This window comes from Anomaloglossus baeobatrachus, chromosome 1, assembly GCF_048569485.1.
Source record: "Anomaloglossus baeobatrachus isolate aAnoBae1 chromosome 1, aAnoBae1.hap1, whole genome shotgun sequence".
In the NCBI taxonomy this organism is placed as follows: Eukaryota; Metazoa; Chordata; class Amphibia; order Anura; family Aromobatidae; genus Anomaloglossus; species Anomaloglossus baeobatrachus.
Window position 1 is genome coordinate 13770305 of NC_134353.1, and position 27751 is coordinate 13798055.

Below are 27751 nucleotides of genomic sequence, written 5' to 3' on the forward strand. Positions count from 1 at the left end.
TAGGGAGCGTACCCGCCCCCGCTGATTGTGCGTCACGGGCAAATTGCTGCCCGTGGCGCACAACATCGCTTACACCCGTCACACGGACTTAACTTCCCTGCGATGTCGCTGTTGCCAATGAACCGCCTCCTTTCTAAGGGGGCGGTACGTGCGGTGTCACAGCAACGTCACACGGCAGCCGCCCAATAGAAGCGGAGGGGAGCGGGATGAACATCCCGCCCACCTCCTTCCTTCCTCATCGCGGCCGGCCACAGGTACGAGGATGTTGCTCGTTCCTGTGGTGTCACACATAGCGATGTGTGCTGCCGCAAGTAGAACAAAACCTCGCTACTGAATAGGCAACGATTTTTGGTAAGTGAACAACGTCTCACATACCAACAATTTTTGCCACTTTTGTGATCGTTTAAGGTCACTCATACGTGTTACACGCTGCGACGTCGCTAACGATGTCGGATGTGCGTCACAAACACCCTGACCCCGACGACATATCGTTAGCGATGTTGCAGCGTGTAAATGGCCCTTTACAGCTTAAATCGGCTGTTGTGTAAGCTTCTTTTAAAAAACCCCATAGAAACAAGTGTCACCACTGTAGCACTCCAGCAGTGTGCCCCCCCCCCAGCAGTATATGTGTACCCCAGTAATGCATGTGGCCACAGTGTGTAGAAATCAATGCAGCTGAAAGGTGGGCCCCTAGTCAATTACCATGGTGGGCTCCAGACTCCCCAGTCCAACCCTGCTCACACCCATTATATCTATGCATCTGTATAGATGCACCCAGCCCATTACACAACCTAGAAGGTCTGCTTATAGCTATCTCAAGAATCAAGAATTTAGCCAACCATGCGACAAGTGAGAAACGAAAAACATTTTATTAGTAAAAAAAAAAAAAAAAAATTAGCTATAAACAAACAATTAAATGAAGAAATTAAACGGAAAGTAACAGGAAAATTCAGAATAACTAGAGCTAAAACGTCACTACACATCATGATTGATAGTGGTTGCTCGAATTGGCATATCCTTGCCTGGGCGGAGAAGCTAGCTGCAAAAGGAAGGATTATGGCAAAAAGGAACACTCAGGGCTGGGGGGCACACACACATTTTGCGGAGGCCCGATCCTCCGCACTGGTGGGCTATGAAGTGTGTCTGGCATTTGTGGCCATGAATATTGTGAACCTGGAGCCTTACTACTCAGAGTTGTCGTTTCATCCAGGTTCCCGGCTGCTGCTTGACTTAGCGTCTCAAGAATGATTCTTTCGGCATGGCTTCTTTGTGTGGCATCCAACTTCCGTAGTCGATCAGCAGTCAAGCTGGCAAAGAAGTCCATGCCGGCGTTGACCTGATTATGTAAAATGCGGTTTGCCAAAAAGATTAACTCTTCCGATGACGATGCTGTGGCGGCCTTTCTTCTTAGTTGACTACTTAGCCGCTGTGGCTCTGGTAGAGTTGAGGGCGCATTGTCTTCAGTTGCCTCCCCACTACCTTCCTCCACACTAACTTGATGGCTCGGGATGTCGACACTTGTTTGTGTCGAGAGAGCTTGGTGACAGTGCTGCGGGAACACAAAATTAAATGTTTAAGCTAAACCCATACATTTTTCAAAAACATAAATCTGCACCCCTTCACAGAAATGATACCCCATTAGATATACCATGCAATGGTAAAAAGGAGGGGGGTGGCACAAGTACTATAAGATATTACATGACATTGAACGGTATGAGAACGGAGTGGGACTAAACTCGCAAAGGAGTGTACTATACTGACCTTTAAGCAATCACTTTTTCAGACTACACAGTTAATCAATGACCTGTGCATACAAAGCTTCAATGCTGTTCACCGGGAAGCACAGAAGGTACTTACATCTCCATCAGGGGAATCAGTCTGGATCTCTGGGTCTTGTTCCGTGGTCGGCTCGAATGAACACAATGATGCCCGTGGTAGCTCCTGGTTGCGGGTGAAGTCCAGTAAGTCATAATACCACAGTGAGGGCACATAAACGCCATCTGTGCCAGCACCAGACTTCTTCGACTTCTCGACCTTGTTGAGCTCTTTCTTATACACAGTACGGAGGGCCTGGATCTTCTTCCGAACCATGCTCACATCCACCTTCTCACAGGGATGATGCTGCCTACATAGGGCAATCAATTTCTCATACGCCTTCCTTTTTTTATGTTTATTAGAGTAGTCAGGCGATTTCACAAGCCAAAGGCAGGGCAGGGTCCGATACAACTCAATGAGCTCACGAACAAACTCCTCACTATTGTAAGACATCTGAAATTAAGAAAAACACACAGTGAGCATACATGTAACTAACATTGTAACTACATGGCTACTGACGCTAGTATGTGGACAAAGACAGGCCCAGAGTACGGGCGTTTGCACATATAGAAGCATGCCCAAAATGTAGAATTGCAGACGGGAACCTACCCCATAACATGGCTGCCCATGCAAAAGCCTATGCACACAGATAGTTTGCAAGTGTACAAGCATGGCCACAAAGTAGAAGAGAGTTATGATTGCATATAATTGATAGCTACAAATATATAATACATATAATCCTATAAAAAAATATAAAATATAATATTAAACTTATAACAAAAACGCTACAAAGATCCTAATTTAAGACCTCAAAGTAGATGGTTTAGATTCACAAATAAGAACGCACTAGCGACTCAAAAGGGGACGCGGAAGACAATCCAGAGATGCACGCACCTAGGACAATGGAATGGATGGAAGCCCTACTACGCTGCCTTTATTTTATGACAAGGTCGCCCAATCACAGAATGACAACGCAGCAGTGGCCAACAATTATATTCCGTGGATATCTATCTAGCTAAAATACAGATATATAATTAAACAAGCAACATAACCACGTTCCCGTCTGCCCAGAGACGCTGTATTGATGAGGAGTCACTTATTGAACGCAGCAGCGTCTCCGGCAGACAAAATCTATCATTTGAAATTAAGGCACTCCCTTCGCGGATGCATTAGCATCCTTTAAGCTGTCGCTCCTCCCTTACGTCAACGCTACAATTCTATTGGGTGGCGCAGATTCGTGGTGGGCGGGTTCAATGTCGATGCTGCGGCCTAGTCCGGTAATACGGCGGCCAGAATGCGTTCAACACCCTGGGGGGATGCAGAGGTGCAATACTTGATTAGAGAGGTGGACAGCAGGGATTATGACTGTGCTGAACACCAGGAACATCCAGTCCTCCACAAGCAGGCTGTGCTAAAGAGGATCAGTCGGGGCCTATCCAAAAGGTTTGGGGTGCAGCGTTCCAGTACCCAAATACGGAAGAAGCTGGCAGATCTGCGGTACAGATCCAGCAACCGCATTGCCAGCATCCGGTCACTGAGCCAGCCGCATCGTGGCGAGTGGTGTTAACATTGGTTAGCTGAGTATATGGCAGGTCATTGGTTAACACAGTATATGGCGGCTCTGCGGGTATCACAGGATATGGCGGCTCATTGGTTAACACAGTATATGGCGGCTCATTGGTTAACACAGTATATGGCAGGTCAGGGGGTCAGCAATTAGCACAGGATATGGCGGCTCCGCGGTTAACACAGTATATGGCGGCTCTGCGGTTAACGCAGTATATGGCGGCTCCGCGGTTAACGCAGTATATGGCGGCTCTGCGGAGCCCCAGCAGGAGTCACCTGCAGAGCCGGAACCCCAGCAGGAGTCACCTGCAGAGCCGGAGCCCCAGCAGGAGTCACCTGCAGAGCCGGAGCCCCAGCAGGAGTCACCTGCAGAGCCGGAACCCCAGCAGGAGTCACCTGCAGAGCCGGAACCCCAGCAGGAGTCACCTGCAGAGCCGGAACCCCAGCAGGAGTCACCTGCAGAGCCGGAACCCCAGCAGGAGTCACCTGCAGAGCCGGAACCCCAGCAGGAGCCACATGCAGAGCCGGAACCCCAGCAGGAGTCACCTGCAGACCCGGAGCCCCAGCAGGAGCCACCTGCAGACCCGGAAACCCAGCAGGAGCCACCTGCAGACCCGGAGCCCCAGCAGGAGTCACCTGCAGAGCTGGAACCCCAGCAGAAGTCACCTGCAGATCCGGAACCCCAGCAGGAGCCACCTGCAGACCCGGAGTCCCAGCAGGAGCCACCTGCAGAGCCGGAACCCCAGCAGGAGTCACCTGCAGAGCCGGAACCCCAGCAGGAGCCACCTGCAGACCCGGAGCCCCAGCAGGAGCCACCTGCAGACCCGGAACCCCAGCAGGAGTCACCTGCAGTCTCGCCAGCATCACTCTGTGACTTGGTTGCAGGCTTGCCTTCCGGTAATTCTTGCAGATAAAACAAGGTCCATTTAACTTGGCTAGGCTAGGGCTGTCATGTACTATGAAGTGTTTTGTCTTTCCCTAGATGGTGATGCCAGAGGATTCGGGTGGAACCTCAGCCCGTCATTACCTGACAAGGAGGAAAACCAAAACCGCAAGTTTTAAACAACAAAACATGTACCTCTAAATTATATGTATAAACATAATTAGCCTTGTTAAGTTTTACCATTCCCTCCATAGAAATGCCTACATTAGAAGACCTCCTGGCTTCACACAGGAGGATGATGGCGTCACAGCAGACACTGGCAGAAGCAGTTGCACAGCATGGCGTGATGCTGGCAAGGTTTGTGGCGTCCTAACACCAGGGAGGCAGCCACTAATATTATGTTTTTGTTTAAAACATGTTTTTTCAAGTTTTCCAGTTGTTATAAAAAAACAACTTAAATTTTATGTCTGCTGCTGTGTAAACGGTGCTTTACACGCTGCGACATTGCTAGCGATCTCGTTAGCGATGTGACACACCAGATCGCAGATGCGATTTGCCGTGATCGCACATGTGACTGGTGCGATAAAAACGACCTATGTGCGATCTCGGCATATCGCAGATGCGATCTGGCGTGTCACATCGTTAACGAGATCTCTAGCGATGCCGCAGCGTGTAAAGCACCCTTAAGCTGCTTTAAAAAAAACCAAAAAAATAGTTTAATCACTCATTCATTATATCTCTGCATCTGTATAGATGCATCCAGCCCATTACACCGCCTACTAGGCCTGCTCATAATTATATGCTGAATTCAGTAAGACACGCAACACACATCCGTTTTTTTGTAAGTGTGCGGTACGTATTTGCACGTACCGGAGACATGTACACACGGAGGCCCATGTTATTCAATAGTAGATGGCACACGCACGTAAAATCACACGGAACGTGTGTCCGTGTCGTAAGTACGTGTGTGCGCTTTTCTACACGGATGACATGTCCGTTTTTGGCCGGCAGCACGCAGGCACGGACCCGCTTTCGTCTATGGGTCCGTGCCGGCACGGACCGCACACGGAGTATGTCCGTGTTCAGCACGTATCGTCCGTGTCCATTTTTCATCACAAAATCTGAAACACTTGTTACCAATCTATCAGGTCAATTGATGGCAAACAACAACACCAGGATCTCATGATGAATGATTAACAACGTTAATTGGGTAAGATTGCGGGCCTTTATAAAACGGACAGCGCACGTGCGTATTTTATGTCACTACGGACATTCCACATGCACACACGGCTCGCATACGCCATCACACGGATGCCATACGTACCGGAGAAACGCCCCAAAAAAACGGAACACGGACCCGAAAAACGGACCGTATCATACGGACATTTATTTTGTGGAAGTGTGTTTTAGGCCTAAAGCATACAGTGCTAACCATACAGTGCCCACATGCACATGAGTAGTACCACATGAGTATTATCGCCATACAGTGACCACATTAAGCCCGAGATGCTTTAGGTCAGATCTAGTTTGACCTAGCCATTAACAATCTCCAATAAAAGAGTTAAAAAAAAAAAAAAAGACACTAAAGAGAAAAAATACTTTATTAGAAATAAATACACAGCCACACTTAGGGACTCATCTTTATTACTCCCTCTCACCCCTGAAACGTTCCAGGTCTTCTGTCTTCTTCATGCTGATGCTCCCTGTGCCATAGTAACCTAACGAGCGGGTTACTATAGCAACGGTGACGCTATCTCCAGCGTCACTATTCACTGGCTGTGGCATTGAGTATACAGAACCTGCATGACGTCAAAGGCACGTGACCGGTCTGTAACCAATGCGATTACAACATTCACACCGGGCTGGTCACGTGCCTATGACGTCACGAAAGGCCACTGACCCATTCGCAGCAATGACGTGACAAAACGGTAAGTAAAATGATACTGTTTATTAACTGTCTTATGCTACAGCCACTCGCCGCCGCATCCTATTGCTGTAAAGATCAACAGCGGACACAAGATTGTGTTATCTCGATTCCGCTCTCGATCTTTACAAAGCTAAAAATCTATTGCATTTTTGAAGCAGGAACAATTACAGTAGCCGGTCTCCCCCCCGAACCACGTGCACCGCTGTCTCTGCCATCACGCATGTGTACCCAAAATGGCCGCGGCCTTATATACCCACTATGACGCTGTGCAGCCAAGCCAATCACAGTAACACCACAGCAAAGATGGCTGCAGCGTTACTGTGAGGGCAAGCAACATCAGCTGTGTTCATTGGCTGGAAAAAAGGCGCCAGGAAGTCAGAAATGAAAATGAAAGTATCGTAGTGAATACAGTTTTATTCGTCGGATACCGAATACATCGAATACCCTATTATCCGTCGGATAGTGAATAGTGGCGAATACATTCGCTCATCCCTAGTACCGTGTTTTTCCAAAAATAAGACACTGTGTCTTATATTTTTTTTGCCCCCCAAAAAAGCGCTAGGGCTTATTTTTGGAGGAGGTCTTATTCTTGGAGAAACACGGTTGAGGGTAAGTTTATCCCCCAAAAAAGTAGACCCCCACTTCCCAGGAGACTCATACTCACCAGACCAGGACGTCTGCGTGGTTCCCAGGTCCTCCTGTGATCTCCGGTCGGTGCTGCACGCCGTCCTACCCTGCTGCTAGCTGACACACACAGAAGATCCCAGACACACACAGCAGATCACACACAGCAGATCACAGATACACACAGCCGATCACAGATACACATACAGCAGATCACACAGCAGATCGCAGATACACATACAGCAGATCACACAGCAGATCGCAGATACACACAGCAGATCACACAGCAGATCGCAGATACACACAGCAGATCACAGATACACATACAGCAGATCACACAGCAGATCGCAGATATATACAGCAGATCACACACACACACAGAAGATCCCAGACACAAACAGCAGATCACACACACACAGGAGATCACATATATACACAGCAGATCACACACAGCCGATCGCAGATACACACAGCCGATCGCAGATACACAGCCGATCACAAATACACACAGCCGATCGCAGATACACACAGCCGATCGCAGGCACACACAGCCGATCGCAGATACACACAGCCGATCGCAGATACACATACAGCAGATCACACAGCAGATCGCAGATATATACAGCAGATCACACACACACACAGAAGATCCCAGACACAAACAGCAGATCACACACACACAGGAGATCACATATATACACAGCAGATCACACACAGCCGATCGCAGATACACACAGCCGATCGCAGATACACAGCCGATCACAAATACACACAGCCGATCGCAGATACACACAGCCGATCGCAGGCACACACAGCCGATCGCAGATACACACAGCCGATCGCAGATACACAGCCGATCGCAGATACACACAGCAGATCGCAGACACACACAGCCGATCGCAGATTACACACAGCCGATCGCAGATACACAGCCGATCACAGATACACAGCCGATCGCAGATACACACAGCCGATCACAGATACACACAGCCGATCGCAGATACACACAGCCGATCACAGATACACACAGCCGATCACAGACACACACAGCCGATCGCAGATACACACAGCCGATCGCAGATACACACAGCCGATCGCAGATACACACAGCCGATCGCAGATACACACAGCCGATCGCAGATACACACAGCCGATCACAGATACACACAGCCGATCACAGATACACACAGCCGATCACAGATACACACAGCCGATCACAGATACACACAGCAGATCGCAGACACACACAGCAGATCGCAGACACACACAGCCGATCACAGACACACACAGCCGATCACAGACACACACAGCCGATCACAGACACACACAGCCGATCACAGACACACACAGCCGATCACAGACACACACAGCCGATCACAGACACACACAGCCGATCGCAGACACACACAGCCGATCACAGACACACACAGCCGATCACAGACACACACAGCCGATCACAGACACACACAGCCGATCACAGACACACACAGCCGATCACAGACACACACAGCCGATCACAGACACACATACAGCAGATCGCAGATATACACAGCAGATCACACAGCAGATCGCAAGCACGCACAGCCATCACAGATACACACATCCGATCACAGATACACACAGCAGATCGCAGGCACACACATCCGATAGCAGGCACACACAGCCGATCACAGATACACACAGCAGATCGCAGGCACGCACAGCCGATCACAGATACACACAGCAGATCGCAGGCACGCACAGCCGATCACAGATACACACAGCCGATCACAGATACACACAGCAGATCGCAGGCACGCACAGCCGATCACAGATACACACAGCAGATCGCAGGCACGCACAGCCATCACAGATACACACATCCGATCACAGATACACACAGCAGATCGCAGGCACGCACAGCCGATCACAGATACACACAGCAGATCGCAGGCACGCACAGCCGATCACAGATACACACAGCAGATCGCAGGCACGCACAGCCGATCACAGATACACACAGCAGATCGCAGGCACACACAGCCAATCACAGATACACACAGCAGATCGCAGGCACACACAGCCAATCACAGATACACACAGCAGATCACAGATACACACAGCAGATCGCAGGCACACACAGCCAATCACAGATACACACAGCAGATCACAGATACACACAGCAGATCGCAGGCACGCACAGCCATCACAGATACACACATCCGATCACAGATACACACATCCGATCACAGATACACACATCCGATCACAGATACAGCACATAGCAGACACACACATCCGATCACAGATACACACATCCGATCACAGATACACACATCCGATCACAGATACAGCACATAGCAGACACACACATCCGATCACAGATACACACATCCAATCGCAGGCACACACATCCAATCGCAGGCACACACATCCAATCGCAGGCACACACATCCAATCGCAGGCACACACATCCAATCGCAGGCACACACATCCAATCGCAGGCACACACATCCAATCGCAGGCACACACATCCAATCGCAGGCACACACATCCAATCGCAGGCACACACATCCAATCGCAGGCACACACATCCAATCGCAGGCACACACAGCCGATCGCAGGCACACACAGCCGATCGCAGGCACACACAGCCGATCGCAGACACACACAGCCGATCGCAGACACACACAGCCGATCGCAGACGCACACAGCCGATCGCAGACGCACACAGCCGATCGCAGACGCACACAGCCGATCGCAGACGCACACAGCCGATCGCAGACACACACAGCCGATCGCAGACACACACAGCCGATCGCAGACACACACAGCCGATCGCAGACACACACAGCCGATCGCAGACACACACAGCCGATCGCAGACACACACAGCCGATCGCAGACACACACAGCCGATCGCAGACACACACAGCCGATCGCAGACACACACAGCCGATCGCAGACACACACAGCCGATCGCAGACACACACAGCCGATCGCAGGCACGCACAGCCGATCACAGATACACACAGCAGATCGCAGGCACGCACAGCCGATCACAGATACACACAGCCGATCACAGATACACACAGCAGATCGCAGGCACGCACAGCCGATCACAGATACACACAGCAGATCGCAGGCACGCACAGCCATCACAGATACACACATCCGATCACAGATACACACAGCAGATCGCAGGCACGCACAGCCGATCACAGATACACACAGCAGATCGCAGGCACGCACAGCCGATCACAGATACACACAGCAGATCGCAGGCACGCACAGCCGATCACAGATACACACAGCAGATCGCAGGCACGCACAGCCGATCACAGATACACACAGCAGATCGCAGGCACGCACAGCCGATCACAGATACACACAGCAGATCGCAGGCACGCACAGCCGATCACAGATACACACAGCAGATCGCAGGCACACACAGCCAATCACAGATACACACAGCAGATCACAGATACACACAGCAGATCGCAGGCACACACAGCCAATCACAGATACACACAGCAGATCACAGATACACACAGCAGATCGCAGGCACACACAGCCAATCACAGATACACACAGCAGATCACAGATACACACAGCAGATCGCAGGCACGCACAGCCATCACAGATACACACATCCGATCACAGATACACACATCCGATCACAGATACACACATCCGATCACAGATACACACATCCGATCACAGATACAGCACATAGCAGACACACACATCCGATCACAGATACACACATCCGATCACAGATACACACATCCGATCACAGATACAGCACATAGCAGACACACACATCCGATCACAGATACACACATCCGATCACAGGCACACACATCCAATCGCAGGCACACACATCCAATCGCAGGCACACACATCCAATCGCAGGCACACACATCCAATCGCAGGCACACACATCCAATCGCAGGCACACACATCCAATCGCAGGCACACACATCCAATCGCAGGCACACACATCCAATCGCAGGCACACACATCCAATCGCAGGCACACACAGCCGATCGCAGGCACACACAGCCGATCGCAGGCACACACAGCCGATCGCAGGCACACACAGCCGATCGCAGGCACACACAGCCGATCGCAGACACACACAGCCGATCGCAGACACACACAGCCGATCGCAGACACACACAGCCGATCGCAGACACACACAGCCGATCGCAGACACACACAGCCGATCGCAGACACACACAGCCGATCGCAGACACACACAGCCGATCGCAGACACACACAGCCGATCGCAGACACACACAGCCGATCGCAGACACACACAGCCGATCGCAGACACACACAGCCGATCGCAGACACACACAGCCGATCGCAGACACACACACACAGCCGATTGCAGACACACATCACATCACATCCAGCACTTACGGCAGCAGAGAATGAGAGCAAGTCACGTGTCCGGCCGCAGGTCCTGTTCGTCGCGCTGCACCGCACTGCCTCTCAGGATTCTCCCGGCGAGAAGAGATCGGTGTCACTGGATGAGGTGAGTGTGTATGCGTTCCGATGTGTGTGCGATCCGATGTGTGTGTGTGAGCCGATGTTTGTGTGTGCGATCTGATTATGTGTCCGATCTGACTGTGTGTGCGCGATCCGATGTTTGTGTGTGAGATCTGATTGTGTGTGTGTGTGTGACATCTGATTGTATGTGTGTGTGTGTGTGACATCTGAGTGTGTGTGTGTGTGTGAGAGCTGATGTGTGCTGGTGTGTGATCACTGCAGGTCCTCTGCTCGGCGTCTGGTGAGTGATTGCCGGGTGCCGCTGTGTATAATGAAGTGTCCTGCAGTATCTGTATCTTTTTTAGCTGCACGGACACTTCATTATTGATCCGGGACTAGGGCTTATTTTCGGGGGAGGGCTTATATTTAAGCCTTTCTCCGAAAATGCTGAAAATCCCTGCTAGGGCTTATTTTTGGGGGAGGTCTTATTTTTGGAAAAACACGGTATGTACACAAATAGCTTGCAAGTATAGAAGCATGACTGCACTGTCGAATAGGGCTATGAGGCTAGTTTCACACTTGTGTTGGACGGGATCCGTAGCATTGCGTTGTGTGACGCATGCAACGGATGCGTTGCATATAGTGGCACAACGGATGCTACGGATCGTACAAAATAACGCAATCCGTTATAGGTTTTTTTCCTTGACTTTACACATCTGAGCATGCGCAGTTGTGTAAAGACAGATGCGTTAACGGAATCCGTCAAAATGACGGATTCTAACGGAATCCGCCACCATAGGCGTCCATTATAAAAACAACGGACGCCGACGGAATCCTGCAGGTTGCGTTTTTTGACACTCCGCCAAGTGCAGAAAAACGCTACATGCAGCGTTCCATCCGCCCAACGCTCACTGACGGTCAGCGGCAAAACAACTGATGCGCCGCGGGGCGGATGCAATGCAAGACCATCCGTTGCTATCCGTAGCTAATAGAAGTCTATGAGGAATATAACGGTTTCCTGCAACGGTTACCGTAATTCCTCAAGGCTGCGGATAGCAACGGAAGCCGTCCAACGCAAGTGTGAAAGTACCCTAATAGCAAAAAATTGAGAGGTGTCCTATAAATAAAGTAAAAATGGAAATGCAGTTGAGACCCCAAAACGATGCCTACTACCGTGCAGTGTACAAACGTCAGAAGAACCGATGAAGAACAGATGAAACGATGTGAAGTCACAGCCCGGAGGACTCTACTGCGATCTGCAAACCAGAACAAAGGATGGAGGCGCTATAATGGCAAGGCCGCCCAGTCTCAACGCAGTTACGACCACCAATCAGAGCAGAGGGGGCGCGGAAAAGGCAATGTAGATGCATGCCTATGTTACTAATCAAGATTTGAATCGTGCTATGTGACAGGGTCCCAGCGACCGGCGATATCGTTGTACAGGTCGTTATGGGTCGCCGCATCGTTGCTGCGTCGTTTGGAAGATCTGACCGTTTGACAGCTCACTAGCGACCTGGAAGCGACGTACCAGCGATCCTGACCAGGTCATATCGTTGTCGGAATCGCTAGTACGTCGTGTAGTGTGACGGTACCCTTAGAACGTGCACAAACATTACAGGTAAACATAAGATCCACCACATTGTGATGTAACCTTGGCCACCAAAAACAATGAAAAAGGAGGTCCAATGTCACTTTACTTCCAGGGTGATGAGCAAGAACAGAGTCATGATGTTCTCCTAAAATTTTGAGGTGCAGCTACAGAAGAACAAATAATTTCCCAGAAGGATAAGCAGTAGGGACATCCCCCTGAGACTTCAATACCTCACCCTCAAGGTCTGAGGTGGAGATCATGGTGGAAATGGCCATCCCCCTCTTGTAAAATAGGAACAGAGTCATCAGAACTACCTCCCACAGGGAAACTCCAGGAGGACAAACCATCAGCTCTGACGTTCTTAACTCCAAAGTGGTAAGTGAAAATGAAATTAAAACTGTTAAACAATAAACACCACCTAGCTGGTCTAGGATTCAGATGTTTAGCGGATTGGAGATACAACCTCTACTACCAGCTATCGCCCCATATCACTACTCCCACTTGCCTCAAAACTCCTGGAACAGCACGTCCATGCTGAACTTTCCTCCCACCTCTCCTCTTAAAGGCTGCTTTACACCAGACAATCTATCGTGCGATAGATCGTCGGGGTCACGGATTTTGTGACGCACATCCGGCATCGCTGGCGATGCCGGCCTGTGTGACACCTCCTAGCGACGCAGTATCGCTCACAAATCGTGAGTCGGGTACTGCTCGCTAGGTTCCATAATATCGTTTAATTTAGTTGACCATCGTTTCCGTGGTAGCACACGCCGCTCCGTGTGACACCACGGGAACGATGAGCAGCTCACCTGCCTCCCGCGGCCGCCGCCGGCTCTATGTGGAAGGAAGGAGGTGGGCGGGATGTTTACGTCCCGCTCATCTCCGCCCCTCCGCTTCTATTGGCCGGCGGCCGTGTGACGTCGCTGTGACGCCGAACGTCCCTCCCACTCCAGGAAGTGGACGTTCGCCGCCCACAGCGAGGTCGCACGAGAGGTAAGTATGTGTGACGGGGGTTACTAACTTTGTGCGACACGGGCAGCGATTTGCCCGTGACGCAAAAAGGACGGGGGCGGGTACGATCGATTGTGAAATCGCACAATCGGTCGTACCGTGTAAAGCAGGCTTTACTCTCTCTTTGACAACCTACGGTCCGGCTTCCGTCCACATCATTCCACTGAAACTGCCCTGACTAAAATCACAAATGACTTACTTACCGCCAAAGCTAACAACCACTTCTCTGTACTCCTACTTCTAGACCTATCCTCAGCCTTTGACACTGTTGACCACTCCCTCCTACTACAGATCCTCTCTTCCCTTGGCGTCAGAGACCTCGCCCTCTCTTGGATCTCTTCATAGCTCTCCAACCGCACTTTCAGTGTCTCCCACTCCCACACAACCTCTTCATCCCGCCATCTCTCTGTCAGCGTCCCTCAAGGCTCTGTCCTGGGACCCTTACTTTTTTCTATTTATACATTTGGCCTGGGACAACTCATAAAAGTCCCATGGCTTCCAGTACCACCTATACGCTGATGACACTCAGATCTACCTCTCTGGTCCAGATGTCACTTCTCTGCTGTCCAGAATCCCAGAGTGCCTATCGACTATATCTTCCTTCTTTTCCTCTCGCTTCCTAAAGCTCAATGTGGCCAAAACTGAACTGATCATCTTTCCTCCATCTCCCCTGTACCCTCCACCTGATCTATCCATTACAATTAATAACATCACGCTCTCCCCAGCACCCAAAGTTCGGTGCCTTGGAGTGACCCTTGACTCTGCCCTGTCCTTCATACCACACATCCAATCCCTCACCACCTCCTGCCGTTTTCAACTCAAAAATATTTCCAGAATCCGCCCTTTCCTCAATCTACAAAAATGCTAGTGCATGCCCTCATAATCTCCCGCATCGACTACTGCAACATCCTCCTCTGTGGTCTCCCTGCTAACACGCTCGCCCCTCTCCAGTCCATCCTTAATTCTGCTGCCCGAATGATCCACCTCTCTCCTCAATACCACCCTGCTTCTCCTCTCTGCAAGTTCCTCCACTGGCTCCCAATCTTCCACCGTATCCAATTCAAACTACTAAACCTGACCTACAAAGCTGTGCATAATCTGTCTCCTCCATATATCTCCGAACTAATCTCTCGCTACACTCCAAAACGTAATCTCCGATCCTCCCAAGATCTCCTTCTCTCCTCCTCTCTCATTCGCTCCTCATGCAACCGACTCCAAGACTTCTCCCGAGCATCCCCAGTCTCCTGGAACTCACTGCCTCAACACGTCAGACTATCTACTACACTCGCAAACTTCAAACGGAACCTGAAAACTCATCTGTTCAGAAATGACTATAATCTACAATGACCTCACTGCCCGACCACCGTGCGGAGCTGCCGCCCCACCACCGTACGGAGCTGCCGCCCCACCACCGCGCAGAGCTGCCGCCCCACCACCGTGCAGAGCTGCTGCCCCACCTACTGTCTCCTCCCCATAATCCTATAGAATGTAAGCCAGCAAGGGCAGGGCCCTCTTCCCTCTGTGCTAGTCTGTCTATTGTAACTTGTATATGTATTCTGTATGTAACCCCCTCATGTACAGCACCATGGAATCAATGGTGCTCTATAAATAAACAATAATAATAATAATTTTTATGCTTGTAATCACCATGACAGGATGAGCTGCCCACTCCAAAAAAAGCCAACTTAATGGCCAAACCTTCCCCATTACCAATATCACAGTTCCTTTCGGCAGACAATTTCTTTGAGAAAAAGGAGCACGGCTGCCATTTACCAGGAGACGACCCCTGAGAGAACACAGCCCCGACCCCCACCTCGAATGCATCAACCTCATCAATAAAGGGTAGTGAGACATCGGGCTGAATGAGCACAGGGGATGTGGCAAAGCATTCCTTCAAGGAAGACATTCCCGGCGGGCAGGGTCCAACCACCTAGAGAAGTCTACACTTTTCCCAGTAACATCCGTGAGAGGGATGACAATAGATGGGAAATTCCAGATACATTTTGGATAATAGTTGGCAAACCCAAGAAACCAAGGCTTCCAGATTTTTCGGAGGATCCCTCTCGAAAACCGCATGGTCCTTATACTGATCCATCTGGAAATCAGGAGATGTCAGAAAACCTAAAAATTGAACTTTCTGTTGGCGAATACGGCTGCGGATCCAAAACTGATATACAGACAATGATAATGAGCGGGATCACAGTGCAGCTTGTTTCTTACCTCAGCAACATACAACCAATCACAGCACAGCTTGTATCTTACCTCAGCAACATACAACCAATCACAGCGCACCTTATACCTTACCTCAGCAATATACAACCAATCACAGCGCAACTTATAGCTTACCTCAGAAACATACAACCAATCACACCACAGCTTATATCTTACCTCAGCAACATACAACCAATCACACTGCAGCTTATATCTTACCTCAGCAACATACAACCAATCACAGCACAGCTTATATTTTACCTCAGCAACATACAACCAATCATACTGCAGCTTATATTTTACCTCAGCAACATACAACCAATCACAGCGCAGCTTATATCTTACCTCAGCAACATACAACCAATCACAGCGCAGCTTATATTTTACCTCAGCAACATACAACCAATCACACCACAGCTTATATTTTACCTCAGCAACATACAACCAATCACAGCGCAGCTTATATCTTACCTCAGCAACATACAACCAATCACACTGCAGCTTATATTTTACCTCAGCAGCATACAACTAATCACTGCAGCTTATATTTTACCTCAGCAACATACAACCAATCACAGCGCAGCTTATATCTTACCTCAGCAACATACAACCAATCACAGCGCAACTTATAACTTACCTCAGCAACATACAGAGTGCAGCTTATAACTTACCTCAGGAACATACAACCAATCACAATGCAGCTTTTATATCCCTACAGCTGTGCAAGAACCAATCACATTGCAGCTTTTATCTTGTCACAGAGGGTGGTGACTTAGAAGCTGAGCTGTGATTGGCTGATGTCAGCCTACTCGAGATCTGTCCTGTGTACGAAAGTTTCCAGCTTTGCGCCCATCAGCGCCATGTAGGTGCCGGTGCCCGCACTGACTACCGGGAACGGAGCTGTTACTAGGCAACGGACACTTTACCTGGAGGATCTCGCCGGCAGCCGTAGCCCGGTCAGTGCTGAGCGCCTACCGCTGTCGATACTAGGCTGCATAAAAGACCATGGCGCTTCTGCAGTCACGTGACACAAGCGATGACGTCATTGAACGGGGCCGGAAGCAACGGAAACCATCCCGAAGAGGTGAGAGGGCGGAGCGGTGCGGGGAGGCATGTGCAGCTGTCTCCTGTATATACCGTGCACCTACCTGTATGACTTGTGTTGTCCTGTACTGCCCTGTGCACTGTATATCTCCAGTATCCGACCTGTACTGCCCTGTACATCGTATATCTGCCGTATACGACCTGTACTGCGCTGTATATACTGTGTATCTGCCGTATACGACCTGTACTGCGCTGTATATACTGTGTATCTGCCGTATACGACCTGTACTGCGCTGTATATACTGTGTATCTGCCGTATACGACCTGTACTGCGCTGTATATACTGTGTATCTGCCGTATACGACCTGTACTGCGCTGTATATACTGTGTATCTACCGTATACGACCCGTGTGTGTGTGTGTGTGACCTGTGCGCGCTGTGTATACTGTGGGGACATGTTAAAAAGAATGAACATAAATTCTTGGTCCAAAGTTTATAGAGATGAATGATCGGATTCTGAGAAATGGGATGAACAGGGACATAGAGGTGTGTGTGTGTGTATCTCTATCTATACATATAACCAGGTGTGTTACATTCCCTGTGATATGTGGGGACTGAGCACGGAGTATGTAACAATTCTTCCGGTTCCAGCACACTGCCCTCACTGTCTGAGGGTCCGGAGAGGCAGATGCTAGAGAGTAATGAATAGGTTATTACCAGACTTGGTGATCTATCGCACCATCAAGAACTTCAAGGAGAGAGCTTCCATTGTTGCCAAAAAGGCTCCAGGGCACCCAAGAAGGAGCAGCAAACGCTAGGACCGTATCTTTACTGTTTCAGCTGCGGGATCGGACTACCAGCAGTGGCGAGCTAGCTTAGCAATGGCAGCAGGCTTCAGTATGTGATGTAAACATCAGACAAACACTATTAAAAACCAGAGGGCAACAGATCATGTGAAAATATAATTTTGGTGTCATTCTCAAAACTTTTGGCCATGACTGTACATGAGAAGGGGTTACATACAGAATACATACACAAGTTACAGTAGACAGACTAGTACAGAGGGTAGAGGGACCTGCCCTTGCGGGCTTACATTCGATAGGATTTTGGGGAGGAGACATTAGGTGGGGTGTAGGTGGGGCGGCAGCTCCGCACGGTGGTGAAGCAGTGAGGTCATTGTAGATTACAGGCATTTCTGAACAGATGGGTTTTCAGGTTCCGTTTGCAAGGGTAGCATATAGTCTGACGTGTTGAGGTAGCGAGTTACAGAAGACTGGGGATGCTCGGGAGAAGTCTTGGAGTCGGTTGCGTGAGGAGCGAATGAGAGAGGAGGAGAGAAGGAGATCTTGGGAGGACCGGAGGTGACATGTTGGAGTGTAGTGGGAGATTAGTTCCGAGATATACGGAGGAGACAGATTATGCACAGCTTTCTAGGGCAGTGTTAGGCTAGTTTCACACTTGCGTTGGACGGGATCCGTAGCATTGCGTTGTGTGACGCATGCAATGGATGCGTTGCATATAGTGGCACAACGCATGCTACAGATCGTACAAAATAACGCAATCCGTTGTAGTTTTTTTTTTTTTTTTTTTTTCCCTTGACTTTACACATCTGAGCATGCGCAGGTGTGTAAAGACAGCTGCGTTAACGGAATCCGCCACCATAGGCGTCCATTATAAAAACGGACGCCTAACTGATTCCTGCAGGTTGCGTTTTTTTGACACTCCGCCAAGCGCAGAAAAACGCTACATGCAGCGGTCCATCCGCCCGACGCAGCGTCAAAATAACGACGCTGCGTCGTCCAGCGGATGCAACGCAGACACTTGCATTACAGTGCGTCGTCCATACAACTCTATGGAGAATAGCGCAGTGCGTTAACGGACTGCGCTATTCTCCATAGTGACGGAATGCGCTGAACGCAAGTGTGAAACTAGCCTTAGTAGTTTGAATTGGATGCAGTGGAAGATTGGGAGCCAGTGGAGGAACTTGCAGGGAGGTATTGAGGCGAGAGGTGGATCAGTCGGGCAGCAGAATTAAGGATGGACTGGAGAGGGGTGACCGTGTAAGCAGGGAGACCACAGAGGAGGATGTTGCAGTAGTCAAGGCGGGAGATTATGAGAGCATGCACTAGCATTTTTGTAGCTTGCGAGTTGAGGAAAGGACGGATTCTGGAAATATTTTTGAGTTGGAGACAGCAGGAGGTGGTGAGGGATTGGATGTGTGGTATGAAGGACAAGGCAGAGTCAAAGGTCACTCTGAGGCAGCGAACTTTGGGTGCTGGGGAGAGCGTGATGTTATTTATTGTAATAGGTAGATTAGGTAGGGAGTGTAGGTGAGAGAGAGGAAAGATGATCAGTTCAGTTTTGGCCACATTGAGCTTTAGGAAGCGAGAGGAGAAAAAGGAGGATATAGCAGATAGACACTTCGGGATTCTGGACAGCAGAGATGTGACATCTGGGCCAGAGAGGTAGATCTGAGTATCATCAGCATATAGGTGGTACTGGAAGCCATGGGACTTTATGAATTGTCCCAGGTGAAATGTGTAGATAGAAAAAAGTAAGGGTCCCAGGACAGAGCCTTGAGGGACGCTGACAGAGAGATGGCGGGATGAAGCGGTTGTGTGGGAGTGGGAGACACTAAAAGTGCGGTTGGAAAGGTATGAAGAGATCCAGGAGAGGGCGACATCTTTGACACCAAGGAAAGAGAGGATCTGCAATAGGAGGGAGTGGTTGACAGTATCGAAGGCTGAGGATAGGTCTAGAAGTAGGAGTATAGAGAAGAGGTTGTTAGCTTTGGCAGTAAGTAAGTCATTCGTGATTTTAGTCAGGGCAGTTTCGGTAGCATGATGAGGACGGAAGCCGGACTGTAGATTGTCAAAGAGAGTTAGAGGAGAGGTGGGAGGAAAGTTCAGCATGGACGTGCTGTTTCAGGAGTTTTGAGGTGAACGGGAGTAGTGCTATGGGGCGATAGCCGGTAGTAGAGGTTAGGTCGAGGGAAGGTTTCTTTAGGATAGGCGTGTCTGTTGCATGTTTAAAGGCAGAAGGGAAGGTACCAGTCGTTAAAGATAGGTTGAAAAGATGGGCTAAGGCTGGAATAAGCATAGTGGGGAGGAGATGGGATGGGGTCAAGTGTGCAGGTGGTGAGGTGCGCTTTTGAGAGAAGACGTGCAAGCTCTTCTTCGGTGATTGTGGGGAGGAAGTTTATGGGGGAGGGGCAGTGGTCTGTTATGTGAAGGGGTTGTGGTGACTGAGCAGAGAAGACTGTGTCAGGTCAGACCCTGATGTCGGGGCAGCTCACCACCTGCCCTCTACGTTGTCCCATGATGTTGGGTGGGACTTGGAGACGTGCATTACTCTTCTCCATATGGTGGACACAGTGTGTATGGGAGGGATGCATTGTGTGGTGGGACGTGGCTTCTTGACCTGTATATCTTCTGTACATATCTGACCCCTCTCTCCTCTTTACAGGCAGAGATGGTGGAGTACAGGATACGCAGTTACCGGGACTCGGACTATGAGGAGGTGCGGGATCTGTTTTCTCACGGAATGAGTGAGTACGTCCCCGGCATCTGTATCCATGTGGTGACGCGGTCCTGGGTCCTGTTGGCCATGGCTTGTATGTTCATGTCCCTGCTCCTCAGCTCTAAGTCCCTCATCCTTCCCGTCTTGGCAGTCACCCTCTTGTTGGCCTTGGGTCGCCATATTCTTGGATATTTTTGGAGCTTATACATCGACCACTGCTTGAAGGAAGACATGCTGGACATCCAGCAGACCTATATGGAGGCCTCGGGCACCCACTTCTGGGTGGCTGAGGCTGAGGACAGGGTGGTCGGGACGGTTGCAGCAAAGCCTTCAGATGAGGATGGAGAGGAGCTACAGCTGAAACGGATGTCTGTGAGGAAGGACTTCCGGGGGTTCGGCATCGCTAAGGCCTTATCCCGAGAGGTCATTGGGTTTGCCCGGCAGCGAGGGTATCGCTCAGTCATCCTGAATACGTTGATGGTTCAGCGCGAGGCGCAGAGGATGTACGAGAGCGTCGGCTTCCAAAAGTACAAGGAGTTTGTCCTGCCCACCGTGTACGGCCATCTGGTCAACTTCACCATCTCCAAGTACCGCTACGATGTATTACCAGCCAAGTGATGTGATGTACCAGGACACCGCTACACTACCGGCACTCAGGGGACCATTACTGGTGTGTCCAGCGGGAGTCTGTAATCTGTCACTTATAATGTCACTTATTATATGGATTCATGTGCTCTGTCTGTTTTTTATCTCCTAGATGTCAATAAATTCTCAGAACTTTGCTTCATCTGTTGTGAATGCTCTTCAACAGAACCTCTCCTCGTCCTCCCAAAAGAAGCAATCTGTTCTCAAGCTTCTAATAGTTCTATGAAAAGTCCTAACAAATGTTTTGACACTGTTAATATGGACATACAGGGTATGAAATGCAGACAATAGTCACCTGTCTGCCTCATATCAGGCGCCTTGTTGTGGAAGAATCAGCTTTTACTGCTTTATGTATATGAGCTCTTCCAAGCTATGGGGCGGATGCTGCCTGGAAGATAGCTCCGCCTCTAGAGAGAAATAAAACGTGCATTACCAGTGTGAGATAGTAACTGACACAGAACAGGAGAAATTACATTTTGTCTTCTTTAAAGCACATTTTTGTTTGCAGCTCCCTGAGCTTGCTTCATCGCAACACTGTCTACCTGCAAGCTGGAGGCTGAAGTTGTCACGTGGTCCTTCTCCGATATCACACAATCAACAGAGCGAGAGATGGGGGAACAATCCAAGAATATTTATTCCAAGCAAATCAAACGTTCCATAAAATAATCCTCCATACAGAGGGTAAAAATAGTCCAAAAACATGAATAGTCCAAAATATACTCCAGTAAGCGAATAAATGTCCTAGGGATCAGACACACTCCTCGAGCAGTCCTTCTCCAGGGAAATTGGGGTTTCTCACAGTGTCTCTGGGGTGCTGGCCACAATATCAGCTTTTCCCTCAGAGAAGGCAGTAGGAGAACCTGGTGCCATAGGTCGGAGACTATACACTACCAAAAGGGGCATCTATGGTGCAGGGGTCAGCGGTACACTCCGGTAGAGGTACCTCAGGCGGGATGGAATGTACAAAATGAACTGGACGAGGTGGAGGTGCGTGGGGGCCCCTCCGAGTACTTGCAGAATAACTGGATTGCAGGTGCCCAGGTTGCCTGCACCCATAACATCGCCTCTCTGTAATTCCCCCAGGGCGTGGTCGGAACTGTTGGGGCCCAGAATTGTGAGCTGTGGTTGTCATCGGCCTGCAGCTGGGTAGAGGGTCAGATATAACTGGAGAGGGCCGGGGAGCAGGCTGTGGCTTATTGTCCAGAAGCCTCCTCCATTGTGGTCGGATAGTAAGGGTCTCATCAGCCAGGGCTGCAGCTCTATTCAAGGTATGCGACGTGCACTCTCTGACCTATTCCCGTATTTCTGAGGGACACTTGTAAAGAAATTGTATAAGAAATACCTGCATAACGTCTTCCACTTCCAGCCATCTCTGACATGCCTGGGACATCATTTGGGCAGACATCCTAAACGATTTTCCCCCCTGTGGTCCATGGTAGGTCCCGGAACTGTGCCCTATGTGAGTCTGAGGTGATGGCATGGTAATCCAGGATAGTCCACTTTACAATGTTATAATCCCGATTCCGCTGAGAGTCAATGGTGTGATAAGCCTCTGCTTCTGTTCAGGAGTCCCACTAACAAACGCATCCAGTCAGAGTGGGGAACCTCCATCACGGCACACTGCTGCTCAAAGTCCTTGAAGAACCCCTCCAGAAGCCTCATCAAATGGCTTGAAGTCCGCCCAGGTGATCCGTACAGGCTCCTGGATCGCTGGGTTTACACTCCAACTCACATTAGTACCTCTGCCAGACTCAATTGCTTCTTGTCTCTGCAGTGCTCGGCGAGCAGCCTCCTCTTTATACTCCTGAGATATACCACCTGGGCCCAGAACTGCCATCTGCCAACCACACCACCCACTGGCTTTTTGGGGCAGAGATCACCGTTTTCAGCGTCTGTCCACCAGACATCTGGGAGGAGGTGGACTGGCTCGCACCCACCAGTAGATCAATTAAAGCGGGCTTTACACGCTACGACATCGCTCAAGTGATCTCGTTGGGGTCATGGATTTTGTGACGCACATCCGGTCGCTTTAGCGATGCCGTTGCGTGTGACACCTATGAGCGATTTTGCATCGTAGCAAAAACGAGCAAAATCGCTCATTGGTGACATGGGGGTCCATTCTTAAATATCGTTACTGCAGCAGTAACGAAGTTGTTCCTCGTTCCTACGGTATCACACATCGCTCCGTGTGACACCGCAAGAACGAGGAACCTCACCTTACCTGCGTCCCGGCCACAATGCGGAAGGAAGGAGGTGGGCAGGATGTTACGTCCCGCTCATCTCCGCCCCTCCGCTTCTATTGGGCGGCGGTTCAGTGATGCTGCTGTGACGTCGTTCTGACGCTGAACGAACCGCCACCTTAGAAAGGAGGCGGTTTGCCGGTCACAGCGATGTCGCAGGGAAGGTAAGTCCGTGTGACTGGTCCGGGCGATGTTGTGCGACACGGGCAGCGATTGGCCCGTGTCGCACAACTGATTGGGGCGGGTACGCGCGCTGGCGATATCTGTACAGATTTCGCAGTGTGTAAAGCGGCCTTTAGGCTACTTTACTCAGTCCCTGGTAGCTCAGGCCCAGATCTCTGGCTCTCTCCTGTAGACTGGATGTGGTCCAGTGTCTGTACTCACTCTGTGGGTGGATCTCCATTGGGCTGCGCTCTATTGATCTCACCGCTGCCACCAGTTGTCACAGGGTCCTTCTCCCATATCACACAATCAACAGAGCGAGATGAGTGAACAATCCAAGAATATTTATTCCAAGCAAATCAAACTGTCCATAAAATAATCCACCATACAGAGGGTAAAAATAGTCCAAAAACACAAATATAGTCCGGTAAGCGCATAAATGTCTCGGGGATCAGTCACAATCCTCCAGCAGTCCTCCTCCAGGGAAATCCGGGTTTCTCACAGTTTCTCTGGGGTGTCAGCTTCTCCCTCAGAGGTTCAATCTTGCTTCTTCTCTCTTGTAAGTCTCACCCAGAATGATAATCCCCCAGACCTAGGGACAGAAGCTCTACAGGGGGTAATTACCTACAGACAATACAATGTACACACAAGGAATACAAATAATGGACCGTGAACCACGCCTAAAATATGAACCTGCACAACACGATACACAATCCCCCATATTCCACCATCACAGAAGCTAAGGCTCCTTCAGACGTATCAGGCTGTGTCCGCATGCTGCATTTTTGTGGTGACCACAGAATTTCATGCTGTGGTCACAAATGCAGCAAAAAAAAACAAAACCCGCATGCGCTGTTGACAATGCATGTGTTCTGATTTTTTTTGTGGGTGGACCTGGACTGTAAAGTTCAACCCCTGTGAGCTCAAAGTCAACCAAGTGCCAGGCTTCTCAGGGAATCACGGGTATTGATGCAGATCCGGCACTCAAGGGGAGAGCGAGTGCATTCTACATACCGAGTCACCGTCGCTGCTCTAACTGCTTTCTCTGTCACTCGTTCACTTCCTTACATATTCACTGCTTCCCCTGCCCACCGGTGTCAGTGATTGGTTGCAGTCAGACGCGCCCCCACTAGGAGTGACAGCGTGTCTGGCGCTTCCAATCACAGTTTACAAGTCACTGTCGCACTATAAAAATCTATATAAAAATTGGTGTAGGGTCCCTCATATTATGATGCACAGATAAAGCTATGGCTGCACCCCTCCCACCCCACCAGCTTTGATACCTAGGGGAGTCCCATGTTTATTGGGCTCCGGCACCCCCACCCCCATCATCCATTAGATGTGACAACCCCAGCACTTTACCCCGCTCTTCCCGATTTTTGCCCTGGTGCAGTGGCAATCGAGGTAATAAGGGGTTAATGTTGTACCACAGCTGGCACTAAGCCCCGCAACCCCCCATTACCAATCTGTAAGGGAAAGTAAATAAACACAAAAGTAAAAAAAACACAAACTTTGGACTAAAAGACAAAAAAAAAAACACTTTCACCACTTTATTAACCCCAAAAATAGCCCTGAGGGTCTGACGTAACCAACATTATGAGATCTAGCGATGATGTCAGCTACTTCTGAATTGGAGCATGTGATCATGGAACATGACCGCACGCTGTCAATTCGGGCACTGACTGAGCAGCAATCAGTGGTGACGGGTTATAAATAAATAAGGGGTTAATGTCAGCTCACAGTTGCCACTGATCCCTAGCTTAGTAATGGGGAGGGTCTATGAAAATCCTCAATACTAAATCTGTAAGTGAAAAGTAACACCAACACCCAAAACATCCTTTATTTGAAATAAAACAGAAAATACACCCTCTTTTAACCCTAACCCAAAACACCCAGGTCCTACGTAATTTACACGAGGTCCCACAACGATTCCAGCTCTGCTACATCTAAATTCACAGCGAGTGGTCATAGAACATGACTGCCGGCTGTGAGATTCAGGTAGAGACTGAGTGAGCCGCGCGATCAACGGTGACATCACTCGGATTAACCACGGCCACAGCTGGAGGTTCTCATAGTCCTCCACCTGTGACCGCAGATAATCTGACCTCAGGGGGACCTCAATGAACTCAATTGAGGTCACTGAAGTCACCTGGGGTCAAGTTACCTGCAGTCACTCAGTCTCTGCCTGAACCTCACAGCGGGCAGTCATGTTCTATGACCACTCGGTGTGAATTTAGATGTAGCAGAGCTGGAATCGCCGTGGGACCTCATGTAGATTATGTAGGACCTGGTTGTTTTGGGGGTAAAGAGGGTGTTTTTTGTATTTTATTTCAAATTCGGGATTTTTTGGGTGTTAGTTTTACTTTTCACTTACAGATTTAGTATTGAGGATTCTCATAGACCCTCCCCATTACTGCATGCATTTCCTTCCCCAGAAAAGCTTATGAGATTTCATTTTTGCTGTGCGCACGTTTTTTTGGCTGCATCTTTGTGGCGACAGTAAAATAAATAAGAAAAAAAATAAATGGCGTAGAGTCCACCCATATTATGATATCACCACAGATAAAGCATAGGGATACAGGGTGCAGCCCCCAGCCATGCGCTTATCATGTCTGTGTATGAAAATAGGAGGAACTGCATGTGGTTTAACAAAAAAAAAGACAGAAAACAAAACCACACTACATGCAGTTCCCACCTAATTTTGATGCCCGGCCAGGATAAAGCCCAACAGCTGGGGGCTGGTATTCTGAGTCTGGGGAGACCCATGATTATTGGGCCCCTCCAGCCTAAAAATAGCATCATGCAGCCGCCCAGGATTGCTGCATCCATTAGATGCGAGAACCCCAGCTCCTCTCGATTGCCCTGGTGCAGTGGCAATTGGGGTTATAAGGGGTTAATGTCAGCTCACAGCTGCCACTAAACCCTAGCTTAATAATGGGGAGGGTCTATGAGAATCCTCAATACTAAATCTGTAAGTGAAAAGTAAAACTAACACCCAAAAAATCCCTAATTTGAAATAAAATACAAAAAACACCCTCTTTTACCCCCAAAACAACCAGGTCCTACATAATCTACATGAGGTCCCACGGCGATTCCAGGTCTGCTACATCTAAATTCACAGCGAGTGGTCATAGAACATGACTGCCCGCTGTGAGGTTCAGGCAGAGACTGAGTGACTGCAGGTAACTTGACCCCAGGTGACTTCAGTGACCTCAATTGAGTTCATTGAGGTCCCCCTGAGGTCAGATTATCTGCGGTCACAGGTGGAGGACTATGAGAACCTCCAGCTGTGGCCGTGGTTAATCCGAGTGATGTCACCGTTGATCGCATGGCTCACTCAGTCTCTACCTGAATCTCACAGCCGGCAGTCATGTTCTATGACCACTCACTGTGAATTTAGATGTAGCAGAGCTGGAATCGCCGTGGGACCTCATGTAGATTATGTAGGACCTGGTTGTTTTGGGGGTAAAAGAGGGTGTTTTTTGTATTTTATTTCAAATTAGGGATTTTTTGGGTGTTAGTTTTACTTTTCACTTACAGATTTAGTATTGAGGATTCTCATAGACCCTCCCCATTACTAAGCTAGGGTTTAGTGGCAGCTGTGAGCTGACATTAACCCCTTATAACCCCAATTGCCACTGCACCAGAGCAATCGAGAGGAGCTGGGGTTCTCGCATCTAATGGACGCAAGAAATCCTGGGCGGCTGCATGATGCTATTTTTAGGCTGGAGGGGCCCAATAATCATGGGTCTCCCCAGACTCAGAATACCAGCCCCCAGCTGTTGGGCTTTATCCTGGCCGGGCATCAAAATTAGGTGGGAACTGCATGTAGTGTGGGTTTTGTTTTTTTGTCTTTTTTTTGTTAAACCACATGCAGTTCCTCCTATTTTCATACACAGACATGATAAGCGCATGGCTGGGGGCTGCACCCTGTATCCCTATGCTTTATCTGTGGTGATATCATAATATGGGTGGACTCTACGCCATTTTTTTTTTTTTCTTATTTATTTTACTGTTGCCACAAAGATGCAGCCAAAA

At 49.5% G+C, this 27751-nt stretch overlaps 2 protein-coding genes across 2 annotated transcripts; one reads left to right on the plus strand and one right to left on the minus strand.

The window, feature by feature from the left end:
* Window positions 1-899: 899 nt before the first annotated feature.
* On the minus strand, window positions 900-17125 carry LOC142303862 (uncharacterized). Its single transcript, XM_075345671.1, has 3 exons — window positions 17030-17125; window positions 1858-2268; window positions 900-1549 (listed from the first exon to the last, which is right to left on the minus strand). The coding sequence occupies exons 2-3, from the start codon at window positions 2266-2268 to the stop codon at window positions 1055-1057; spliced, it is 906 nt and encodes a 301-aa protein (XP_075201786.1). The 5' UTR covers window positions 17030-17125; the 3' UTR covers window positions 900-1054.
* Window positions 16842-21453, plus strand: LOC142303869 (putative N-acetyltransferase camello). Its single transcript, XM_075345684.1, has 2 exons — window positions 16842-17187; window positions 20613-21453. Exons 1-2 carry the CDS (start codon window positions 17140-17142, stop codon window positions 21282-21284), a joined length of 720 nt encoding a protein of 239 aa, XP_075201799.1. The 5' UTR covers window positions 16842-17139; the 3' UTR covers window positions 21285-21453.
* Window positions 21454-27751: the final 6298 nt, after the last annotated feature.

Coding starts and splice junctions, on each gene's coding strand:
- LOC142303862 (XM_075345671.1), bottom strand. CDS start 2,268: ATGTCTTACAATAGTGAGGAGTTTGTTCGTGAGCTCATTGAGTTGTAT. Junction 1,550..1,857: donor CTGATTCCCCTGATGGAGAT/GTAAGTACCTTC, acceptor GTGTTCCCGCAG/CACTGTCACCAAGCTCTCTC.
- LOC142303869 (XM_075345684.1), top strand. CDS start 17,140: ATGACGTCATTGAACGGGGCCGGAAGCAACGGAAACCATCCCGAAGAG. Junction 17,188..20,612: donor ACGGAAACCATCCCGAAGAG/GTGAGAGGGCGG, acceptor TCCTCTTTACAG/GCAGAGATGGTGGAGTACAG.